At 41.9% G+C, this 12,045-nt stretch overlaps 1 protein-coding gene across 1 annotated transcript; it reads left to right on the forward strand.

Annotated features, from left to right (window-relative positions):
• The first annotated feature begins 3,482 nt into the window (after positions 1 to 3,482).
• Positions 3,483 to 9,824, forward strand: LOC117942161 (extracellular calcium-sensing receptor-like). The gene is made up of 7 exons (XM_034867491.1): positions 3,483 to 3,770; positions 3,868 to 4,157; positions 4,358 to 4,653; positions 6,876 to 7,014; positions 7,132 to 7,426; positions 8,619 to 8,742; positions 8,836 to 9,824. The coding sequence occupies exons 1-7, from the start codon at positions 3,510 to 3,512 to the stop codon at positions 9,732 to 9,734; spliced, it is 2,304 nt and encodes a 767-aa protein (XP_034723382.1). The 5' UTR covers positions 3,483 to 3,509; the 3' UTR covers positions 9,735 to 9,824.
• The last annotated feature ends 2,221 nt before the right edge of the window (positions 9,825 to 12,045 follow it).

Consider the following 12,045-nt stretch of genomic DNA (forward strand, 5'->3'; position numbering starts at 1 on the left):
AAAAAAAAAAAAATAAAAAAAAAAAAAAAAAAAAGTTTTTATATACATTACACACAAGGCAAAGAAAATAAAATCACTTTGACCTATTTTGGCCATACACGGTCATATTGACCGCTCGGATTTTCGCGGTATTGTTTTTAATCTTTCGCGCGGTTGAAGATGCATATTGGTTGCTTAGTTACTATCAGCGTCTCTGCCAAAGAAACGTCATAAGCGGTCTTGAGTACCTAGTGTGGGCATTACCGATGGGCCGAAGGTAAAGCCAGAGTCGCTAACGCTAGCTACCACCGTGAATATGGCGTGAATGGACTCCGTTCTGAAGAGCCGCCGGGCGCTCGCTCTGTGGAAGGAGCGGTACACAGAGCTAGATGGCCGGTGGCTGACTACGTGTTTATACCACTTTATACATCCTCAAACTGTCTGGAATTGCACACATCCTCTCCAAGGAGTGCACCAGCAGTGACATTGTCCGGAGGAAGTTCAGGCAGAAACTAGCAGAGGAGCTGAGACACGAGTTTAGCAAGGAGAAAAGGGAGCGGAGCACGGTCCGAGCATCGCTGCGCACGACGGCAGACACCAACACGGAGGCAGTGACAGGTTAGGTTAGGTTATAAATGTTCAAAGAGGGTACTTTTAGGTGTTATTTGCATGTTTTAAGTTATGTTGAATTAATTTACATACCATATTTTTCAGAATAAAATAATTAAGTTTTACTATGCCGATATGAATAATTGAAACACCTGGGCAACTCAGTATATAATTAAACTCGTTAAATTGTACATTTTGGTGTTATTTCGTTTTTCTAAAGGTATCCTAACACAATACCTGCATTAATATTGCAATTAGGTATTTATCATGACAGATTATAGTATTTGGAATCTGGCGGTCAAAATGACCGCTCACGGCAGTTCTAGTAGTTATGGAATCCCGGCACTTCTAGTGTTAAGGCCGAAAAGTGTGAGTTCAGAATTCTGTCTGTTTAGTTCCTGGGCTTTATCATGGAGAGTGTTCGACTTCGTCCGGACTCAGCTTTTTTTCCCTCACTCTCTCTCCTGCTGAAGCCAGCTGACTATGCACACCTGAGTCTCATCTATCTCCCGCTGCTCACACCTGCCTACCATCTCCAATCAACCAAAGTTTTGTGTTTAACTTACCCCTTTTGTTTCCCCTCCCGCGGCACCCTGCATCAGCCTGACTCCCTCTAAGCTCCCAGCCCCAGTCTCTTCTCCTCGGCTCCTCGCTCCTGGCTCTCCCACTCCTCTCCCGAGTATCCTCACCCTCAAGACTCCCCAAGCTCCCCGTCTGTGCATCCCTATCCCTGGCGTCTGCTTCCCCACTTCCCTTCTCCTCTCAGCTCCAATAAATCCATTTAGTTTTCTTTGTGAGCCATGCGTTTGAGTCTTTCTGTTCCTTAGCGTTAACAGTTTGCATTTAGTATGTCTGTACATCTAAATCTTTGCCAGTTATTGGCATATGCGCTTAAAACAGTCAAAGGGGAACTATGCAGTTTCTTCATCTTAATTTACCTTAACTAAAGACCTTCGGAGTCATTGGAATGGTTATATGATTTTTTTCCGGGTTGAATAGTGGTTGTCTCACTGCCCCCTAGCGCCTTTGAGCAGGAAAACCACCCTTGCAACTTTTGGTCAGCAAGGCGCTCTTCAGTGTCAGGAAGTTTGCCGTGATATCAGGTCCCTCGTGTGACAACTTGCTTTAGGCACTGCACACATACAAGCCCCCATCCAGGAACCAACTAGCAAGAACAAGGTAGCAACAGATTTCACACTATTGTCACGGCTGAGCCGGCAAAAAAAGCAGAAAGCTAGGAAAGCATTGTTAGAGGAAGAGAGAAAGAAGAAACGGCAGACTTCCTGATCAAGTTTTTACACAGTCTAGATATCTAATCCAAAGCTGTAGCAGGAGCTCTTTAAAGAAACCCATGAGCAAACAGCAAAGCAATTGCCAAAACTGCATAGCGCCCACAGACAGAACGGACACAGCTATACCACATATTTTGACGGAGACAAGTGAAGTAACTTTTTCTTAATTGTTATTGCCTGAATATACTTTTAATGTTGCCGTTGTATTTTATAAATATTAGTTCAGCATGGGCTAAATAAATTATAGAAGACTTTCCGTTGCTTCCAACACGTAGTTCTGTTTTTTGTAAATTTGTTGAGTCTTGAGGCCTTGAATTTGTAAAATTGGTGCTGCCTACACCCTGTTATCCCCCTGCTAGCCTTAGCACCCAACAGGCTTAAACAGGGCAAGTTTTAAACTTGTTTTTAGCCTCTAAAAATGTTCAAAATATCTTTAAAAGTTCCTACCCATGTGCAGTGATTCCTTCTGAGTGAACACAGCAAAACTGACTGCAGTATGTGTGACAATCACCGATTGTTTTCATTTTTCTCTCTCCTGACAGCACTCCAAATTTACAAACAACAGAGCTACGTGTTGAAATTGACCGGAATTCTCCTTTAAGTCACTTTAAATTCACACCATTCATGATAAAATAAATAAAATTTCCTTTTAAAGATTATTTCTGTATCTGCATTTTTTTAAATAGGATTTATGGTGCACATTTGTTCGGCTTAAATCTAACATTAGCTAAATCAAAGCCATAGAGATGAAACAAGAGAACTGGATTAGGCCATCCTCTCTCTGATGTTAAATAAACTGACGTACAGTAAAAGGAGGGAAGGTTTTTTCTGAAAATCTATAAAACACACATGCCCACATGCTTTCAGTTGAGGGATGGAGATCTCCGCTCTCTGTATTGTTCTGTTCCTGTCTCTGGGTTTGTGTGAACTGAACTCAGCTCTTGTCCTGAATGGTTCTGAGGATGATGTTAAACAAAGGACTGGGCTTATAGAGGATAGGACTGGTGCTGAAGTCAGCACTCAGACTTCATCTGTGAAATGTAAGCTCCAGGGTACCTCTCGTATACCTGCATTCGCAATGGATGGTGATTATGTTATTGGTGGTGTTTTCTCCATACACCACTACATGTACACAGTGAAGCATAACTACACCACCATGCCTGAGCCACTAAGATGTACCAGGTTAGTAAGAAGGAGTTGTGGTGAATAAGAGGATGTTAGACTATGTGAGGAAAAAATTGTTGTGATTTTCATGATGTGATTACAATTGTGTTGCAGGTTTTGTGTTTGACTCAACAACAAAAAACAATTTCACATGAAGTGCCAAATCAGTATTTAGTCATATAATTTGCCGGTATTATAATGACACATTTACAAATTTGAGTTTTAGATTCTTGTACATTTTGGATTCATATTTAATCTTTTGAATCATGGCGTTCAGGTACTCTTTGATGCCTGTACACTATTTTGTTCACATGTGGGCAGCTATCAGGCATTGTCACTAACTATGCGTTGCAATTTCCACTTATTATTCCAACTTTTTCTCTTTAAGTTGTGACTGTCCTTTATTAAGAGACATGAGTTTCTGTGTGCAGCATTAACACCCGGGAACTGCGCTTCTCACGTGCAATGATCTTTGCCATCGAGGAGATAAACAACAGCACGGAGCTGCTGCCGGGAATCAAACTCGGTTATCACATCTATGATGCGTGCGGCTCGGTGCCCGTGGCAGTGCATGTGGCATTCCAGATTTCAAATGGCCTGGACCCGGTGTTTTACACCGGTGACAATTGCTCACAATCTGGTATGGTGATGGCTGTTATTGGTGAGTCTGAGTCCTCGCCATCCATCAGCATGTCGCGCATCATCGGGCCCTTTAACATCCCTCAAGTAAATATTTTGGATTTCTGGAGAAAAGAATTGTAATAGAGACCATGCTGTGCCTATTATTTTTTGTGTCCCTATTTACCCTGTTCTTTCCCTTCAGGTGAGCTACTTTGCCACTTGTGCATGTCTGTCCGATAAGCAGCAGTACTCAAATTTCTTCAGAACCGTCCCTAGTGATCAGTTCCAGGCTGAAGCGCTGGCCAAGCTGGTAAAACACTTTGGCTGGACTTGGATAGGTGCTGTCCGGTCAGATTCAGACTATGGCAATAATGGTATGGCGACTTTCCTGGAAGCAGCACGCAAAGAGGGGATCTGTGTAGAATACTCTGAATCCTTCTATCGGAATCACCCACGTAGCAGAATCCGGAGAATTGCTGATGTTATCCGCAGGTTTGATATTCCCTGTGTTGACATTGTCCCGCACACAAAAGCACAACAAAAATGTAACAAGAACTATTTTTTATGTTCAATGGCAAATTGGAAATGCTTATTTTTTCTTCAAATTTATGTATTACTAATGATTGTTTGTGTTTACTTTCTTAATATGTATTTTAAAACCTATACTGTATTTATTTGAAATGTCTCTCCAGGTCAACAGCTACGGTTGTTGTGGCATTTACATCCCCTGTAGACCTGAGTCTTCTGCTGGAGGAGCTGTCACTCGTGCCTTCTTCACCTCGCCAGTGGATAGGCAGTGAATCCTGGGTAACCGCCCCGGACTTGCTGAAGTTCAACTTCTGTGCTGGAGCCATCGGATTTGGCATTCAGAAATCTGTCATCCCAGGTCTGAGAGACTTCTTGCTGGATCTGTCTCCCTCTAAAGTGGCTGCCTCTCCAGTGCTTACTGAGTTCTGGGAGGATGCATTCAATTGCCGGCTGGGAGAAAGTGAGACATTTGTATTTATGTTAAACATAGGAGAAGCATCCACAGTTGTGTCTTAGTGGTCATGTTTTTATATATTTTTATTTGTTATTGTTTGAACGGAGCTTCCTGTGTTTCTAGTTACATTAAGGCCATCATACTGACAGTGACATCTGGTCATTCAATTTATTTTAAAGACGTTAAGCCGATCATGTCAGTATTTAATTACATTCATTTGTTGCCTTTTTTAAATGTGACTAATTGTTTGATGACTTATTTATGTTGACATAAACTAGCATGAATAAACATGAAAAACACTAACATATGTCCAGATACAAACAGACACAAAAACAAAAAGACACATCTTCAAATCAATGCTTTTAACTGTATTGTAAAATAATGTTCAACTAATAATTTAGAACAATGTAGATATATGGATTTCTGCAAGACACATTTAGTAGGTTAAAATAACAAAAGTATGTCAAAGACAATTAGAAGGGTGCTTGGAGAATGCAGAACCCCATTTCTCATGATGTTAACAAAAGAGAAAACTAATTAGCATTACGTGATTCTGATCTGATCAACTTTTTAATGGGTTTTTCCCTGGCCCCTGGTACAACCTTCTACCAAGTTTCATGAAAAGCAGGCCTGTCGTTTTCCATACTCCTGTTGATAAACAGCTCCAGTATGTTTTCACTGGGGGAAAAGCAAGATGGCACCTGTCTTTGGTTTGTCCACTGCTGCATCGCAACTGTCGGTACACAATCCGTCCTGCCTGCACGATCCATTCTGCGCATGTGCAATATTTTTGCGCATGGGCAGATGAAATCCTGATGAACGCGGATTTACAACACTGCACGATCTGTTCCCATAGACTGGTAAAGAAAGTCTGTTCGCCTCCACCGGAAAGCTAACGTTAGTTTTGCTTACAGCTAATTTGGCTTACCACTAGCTGAGACAGCATGTAAAAGATCCTCAAAAGTTAAAATAAACATTAAAATATATAACAGCTGTTACGTCAGTTCAACTTTACTTGTGCTCATTTAAAATACAATCACTCAATACTTGTCTTTATTATAACTGAGTCTTAATTTAGCTGTAGCCTGCTTTTCCCACTGTTTAGATTGAGTAACATTATTTTAGGCTGAATCAAGCTGTCAGCTATCGGTTAGCCAAATTAGCTGTTAGCTAAACTAACGTTGTTAGCTTTCCGGTGGAGGCTAACGGCAGACCACTACCGTGGAACAGATTGTGCTGTGCATTAAATCCCTGGTAAATCGTCAAACATCATGATTATCATCTGCGCATGCGCAAACATATTGCTCATGCGCAGAACGGATCGTGCTGGCAGGGCCGATCGTGTACAGCATCAGTGCAAGCTTTCCATGTTTGTAGTTGTCCTATTTGTTGTCATCTTAGCCCTATCATCCAACAATTGTGTATCTGCTACTGGGACTTATGATTAATGCTCGTTATTGAACATCAGTGTCTATGGAAGGACTCTTTGAAAGCTGGGAAAGTTTCAGACAAACCATTCCCCCCTCGTGTGTCCTTACTCTTCAACTGAGTACCGGCTCCTGTTTACATCCAAGGGCCCTGGTAATCCCAAGAAGAGACCGAGGAGAAGTAGCTGCAGAGCTGGCGCTCAGGTCAAGATGAGGCGATCTCACTGGATGGGTGTGCTCTGGCCTTGTCGTGGAGAACACTCCCAGTGGTTGCGGCCGGTTTCCCTCCAGGATGCAGTTGGAATTACTTCCCAGCTGCAGTGCCCGTGGATGTTTCTGCCCGTTGGATCCAGCGATGTGCTGGTGGGAATATGGACCTGCCGCTACCAGTGGTTGCTGTGCTGCTTGACCAGCGGCTGACCACTCGCTACAGCTAGAGATCAGATGGCCGCAACAGCTGTTTACGCGTCCCCATCAGCTGTTGAGGATGCTGGTCTCCCATCATCATTGCAGTTTGACCTGCTCAATGCTTGTTCCATTTCTAACAAAACTTTCATTCTAATCAAGCTTTTTATCAGTGAGAATACGGAGTTTATGTTTCTTATGGAAACATCTCAAAGGGATTTTATTGTGAATTACTTTGTGAGGTGCTATGCAAACAAACTTTACTTCCTTAGTTGCTTACAAGCAAACCAAACCAAAAACAAAACCCTCCTGAGGTAGACAAATAATAAACACATAGGTAAATAATAATAATGTAATGTCACATATTATTATCAATGCCTTTGACATGTTTTTTAGGTGCTGCCATAGACAAGATATTATGTGATGGAACTGAAGACATAAAGACGCTCCACAGCCCGTACACTGACACATCTCAGCTCCGGATCACTAACATGGTATACAAGGCTGTTTATGCAATAACTCATGCCATTCATAAAGCTGTTTGTCAGGAAACAAATTCCACAACTCAGTGTGACAAATTCACCAGGATAGAGTCCAAAGAGGTCAGTTGAACATAAGTGAAAACACCAATTCCCTTTCTTTTGCCACAATGTACCTTTTCTGAAATAAAATATTTGTTCTTTTCTTGTTCTCCATCACTATTTTCCTTAATTTCATCTTTACAGGTTCTTACTCAGCTGAAGGAAGTAAATTTTACCCAAAATGGTTATGACGTGTCATTTGATGCCAACGGGGATCCTGTGGCAAGATACGAGCTGGTTAACTGGCAAAAAAGTGAGAGTGGCAGTATTGAATTGGTGACAGTAGGACAATACGATGAATCACTGCCGGTGGGCCAGAAGTTCCAAATCAACCAAAACCTCACCTGGGTGGATGGTGGCACGCAAGTAAGAAACACAAAAGAAATAATTTTACACATGCTGAACAAAATTATAATCGCAACACTTTTGTTTATGCCCCATTTTTCATGACCTGAACTCAAAGATCTGAGACTTTTTCTACGTACAAAAAAGGCTTATTTCTCTCAACTATTGTTCACAGAACTGTATGAAAACCACTCAGAATCTGGTGTTATGGTTAGGGTTAGGATTAAATTTAGGGATTATCCGTGAAGAGACCACACATCCTCATTCCCATCTCTTAACATACGGACACTTGGTCAGGTGCCTTTGTTGTTGTTATTGATGTTAAAAGTCTCTTTTAGCTATGTAACACGTTCTTGGTAGGGACTTTTGGCGTCCCTTTTGACGCTGTTAGGTTAGGGAAAAGCTTGTGGGTGGGTTTACAGTTCTGTGACTCGCGGGAACGGGATCAGTGGGTCAAGGGGAAGGTCGTGTTTGGGCTTACGGTTCTGTAACTCTTGGGAACAGGACAGTTGGGTTTAGGGGAAGGTTGTTGGAGAACAGGTTGGAAGAGAACACTTCTCCAAAGTACCAGACGCCATCCAATGTGAGCCTTTGCCTACTCAACTCAGTTACAACAACGGACGGCAGTCAGGTCGAGAGAGAGAAAGATGGTTGAACCCTAACCCTAATGCTAAACCTAACCATGACACCAGATGCTGATGGGTTTTTGTACCACTCCTAGACCCCCCCGCCATCAGCATCTTGATATGCCACACCTGTAAGGTGGAAGGATTAACTCTGCAAAGGAGAAGTGGCTACTAACACAGACTTAGACTGTTTTGTGAACAATATTTGATATAAACCTTTTGAAAAAAGTCATCATCTCATGAAAAATGGGTGCAAAACAAATGTGTTGCATTCATGATTTTGTTGAGTGTAAATATGGTGATCTTGTAGGGTCTTATATGTGTATAATGAACACACATTTTAGTTCACTGTAATTGTTTCTTCACTCACAACCAAGCCTGCTTGTAATCAATTGACTACTGATGACGTAATCTACTTTAGAATGAAAGTTTATACAATAATAAATAAATTAATAAATCCAAAAGTTAAAAAATATGGCTAAAGAATATGTCCTAAAATGAATAAATTAGGTGATAAATATATAAATGAATGTAAAATAAATATATAAATGTGTAGTTCAATAAATACATTTCGCTCTATGTGCCAGGTTCCTGTGTCAGTGTGCACTGACAGCTGTCCTCCAGGAACTCGTAAATTGCTGCAAAAAGGAAAACCCATCTGTTGTTATGATTGTATACCGTGTCCTGAGGGAGAGATTAGTAATGCTACAGGTATTTGTTTTTCTTCTAATCCAAAGCCGATGTACTGTACAAGATCGAGATACATTAGAACTGCTAGAAGGCCTTTTTGTTTTATTTTTTCAGATTCCCCTGATTGTTTCCCTTGCCCCAAGGAGTTCTGGCCTAATGAAGAGAGAGACACTTGTCTCCCCAAGCCTGTAGAGTTTCTTTCCTACAACGAGGTCCTAGGAATCATCCTGGCTGCATTCTCAGTTGGTGGCGCCTGTCTGGCCATTATAACAGCGGCTGTGTTCTATTGTCACAAGAACTCCCCAATTGTCAGGGCCAACAACTCTGAGCTGAGCTTCCTGCTGCTCTTCTCCCTGACTCTATGTTTCTTATGTTCATTAACTTTCATTGGAGCACCCTCTGAGTGGTCCTGCATGCTGCGCCACACAGCGTTTGGGATCACATTCGTACTCTGTATGTCTTGTGTTCTTGGAAAAACAATAGTAGTGTTAATGGCCTTTAGAGCTACACTCCCAGGTAGTAATGTCATGAAATGGTTTGGTCCTCCACAGCAAAGAATGACTGTAGTGTCTTTTACGCTTATTCAAGTTTTAATATGTACTATTTGGTTGGTTCTTAGTCCCCCTTTTCCAATGAAAAACCTAACCACAAACAAGGAGAGAATCATCCTGGAGTGTGCATTGGGCTCAGCTGTTGGGTTCTGGGCTGTGCTCGGGTACATAGGTCTACTGGCTGTCTTTTGTTTTGTGTTAGCTGTCCTAGCTCGAAAATTACCTGATAATTTTAATGAAGCCAAGCTCATCACCTTCAGCATGCTGATATTCTGTGCAGTCTGGATCACCTTTATCCCTGCATATCTCAGCTCTCCTGGGAAATTTACTGTGGCTGTGGAGATATTTGCCATTCTGGCCTCCAGTTTTGGACTAATACTGTGTATATTTACGCCAAAGTGTTTCATCATATTGTTTAGGCCAGAGAAGAACACCAAGAAATATTTAATGAACAAAAATTAATCCTAAGATTCCAGAGGTTTGGAAATAGTTTAGTTGGCATCATTTACATTGTGCAGCTTATGCTGTGCAAAGTCTTGACTTTTGGATTTAAATATTCACCTTTGTTTTTATATCAAACATTTATGCTATTTTCCTTTTGTGAGGCCATTTTGTGAATTTCCTTTTAATATGTCTCATTTTAGAAATAGTTTTTCATCATTTAACTGAAAATTTACAGTGATGTGAATAAATAAAGTCCAAATGCATAACCAAAATGTGTGGTACCGACTTCGGTCTCATTTTGAGAGTTTTAAACCACGCTTTAGGCCAACCAGCTACGACATGACTCATAAGCAGGGGTAAATATAACTGGTACGCATGCGCGACAAAAATCAGGAATGCGTAATGCCACTTGTGTTACTACGCGTCTTTGTGTACTTGACTGACATTCCCATCTAACCGTACACATGACATGTTGCTTGCAAACTACGGTCAGAGATGTCTAAAAAGCAACACATTAAGCAGCTTCTTTGGCGTTTTGCCAAACAAAGAAACGCCAACTGTAGCCAAAGCAGAAGCAAAGGGTTTTTCGGAAAAGTGGCTCCAAGATGTGCAGTGGCTTGAAGCCAACAATGAGCGCACTGAAATGCGGTGCAAGATTTGCCGCACAAATCCACATCTAGCAGACAAAACAGGTGCGTTTTTTAATGGCTCAAAGAATTTCAACCATCCTTTATTTGACAAACATAAAAAGAGCAAGAAGCACACAAATGTGGTGCAAGCCATTGCTACTAAACCAGCTAGCCAAGAGAAAATTTCCATTCGCCCACTTGCCAGATGGCGAGACAAGCTGATTGAAGATCAGTGGCAAGCTCTGTTTAATATTTTTCTGGTTGCCTTCCTTAAACTAAATACGCATGTCCCATGTCTTCCTACTGAGGATATTACCTTACTGAAGCGGCTAGGAGTAAATGTCGGATCCATGCCGCTCACACCATCATCGGGGAGTTACGAGCCAGGTTGCAGTCTGCTGAATTTTGGGGGCTACTTTTTGATGGATCTGAGGACATCACAAAAACTGAGCAGGAAATCGTTTACATCCTGTCTGTGTCCAGTAATGGAGAGTTTACCTCGGACTTCATTGGATTGATTGAATTTGGTGCTGACCGAACCGCGCAGGCCATAACAGAAGAACTTGTGAGACTTTTATAGGACACAGGCTTGGATGACTGGACAACAAAGTTGGTTGCTGTGTGCAGAGATGGGTCTGCTGTCAACGTCAGAATCTACAACGGCGTTGTGCCAAAGCCCCGGCAACTTGCTGCGGTTGGAGACTCCCTTTTGCACATTCTGCTACAAGTGATAACAGTGACTTGTAGCGTATCTGCACAGAGCGTTTCAGTGCTTTCTGTCACACATGCTTGACATTGGCAACATTTTGAAGACCACATCCATTAGGTTTCAGAAGGAAAAGCTGACCATTGGAGAATGTAAGGATGAATTCATAGTGGCCATTGGACGGTTCACACTTCTGCTTGATGGTGAATGCCACAGGGCACGCACTGTTTGTAATGCTGATGCTGACATAGTCAAGACAAACTTACTCTGGGGATTGATTGAAGAGTTTGAAAGCAGATATGACTCCCTCAAGTCATGTGATCATTTCTTAGTATTTGATCCCTCAACATGGCTTCAGGAAATGCAGGATCTCCACAGTTTTGGATAAAAAAAGGTTTGCAACGTTCTCAAGAAATATGAGGCCACCTAGCAACTTGACAAAGACACCACTGTGACAGAATGGATATGCTTAAAGCCAGCAGGAAAGGGCCTGGGAGCCTCTTCTGTGTATGACTTGGTCCAAATAGTAAATACAAGTTACCCAGATGCTTCTTCCAACATCAACAAGGTGGTTAAGCTGTCTCTTACACTGCCTTTAAGCAGTGCAGCTTGTGAGAGGGGATTCTCACATCTTAACATAATAATAATAATAATGTCACATGCTGGTCTCTCAGTCCTGATGCACATTCACCTGTAAAAGCAGACCACAGAGACGTTTAACCCAAAGAAAGCTGTTGACCTGTGGATGGAGACAGCTAATCGGAGGCTCAACCAAGGACAGAGAAGTGCATCTGCAGCATCGTCATCATCTACCATGCAGGAAGCTGAAGCAGAGGACAGTGGGTATGACACTGAAGAGGACAGTGGGGAAGACTGCACTTATTAAGACTACGCTGCATAAGGAGTGAGTACCAAACACTAGGGGTGATCCGAGTATCCGGCTGAAACGAGTATCCGGTACGGATAAAGCACTTTTGCCGAGTACAAGTATTTT

This window comes from Etheostoma cragini, chromosome 3, assembly GCF_013103735.1.
Source record: "Etheostoma cragini isolate CJK2018 chromosome 3, CSU_Ecrag_1.0, whole genome shotgun sequence".
In the NCBI taxonomy this organism is placed as follows: Eukaryota; Metazoa; Chordata; class Actinopteri; order Perciformes; family Percidae; genus Etheostoma; species Etheostoma cragini.

Bases quoted from the DNA above. Each gene is read 5' to 3' on its own strand.
- LOC117942161 (XM_034867491.1), top strand. From the start codon at position 3,510: ATGATCTTTGCCATCGAGGAGATAAACAACAGCACGGAGCTGCTGCCG. The intron at 4,158-4,357 runs GTTTGATATTCC...ATGTCTCTCCAG, and splicing joins ATTGCTGATGTTATCCGCAG to GTCAACAGCTACGGTTGTTG. The intron at 7,015-7,131 runs AGCTGTTTGTCA...TTTGCCACAATG, and splicing joins ATAACTCATGCCATTCATAA to TACCTTTTCTGAAATAAAAT.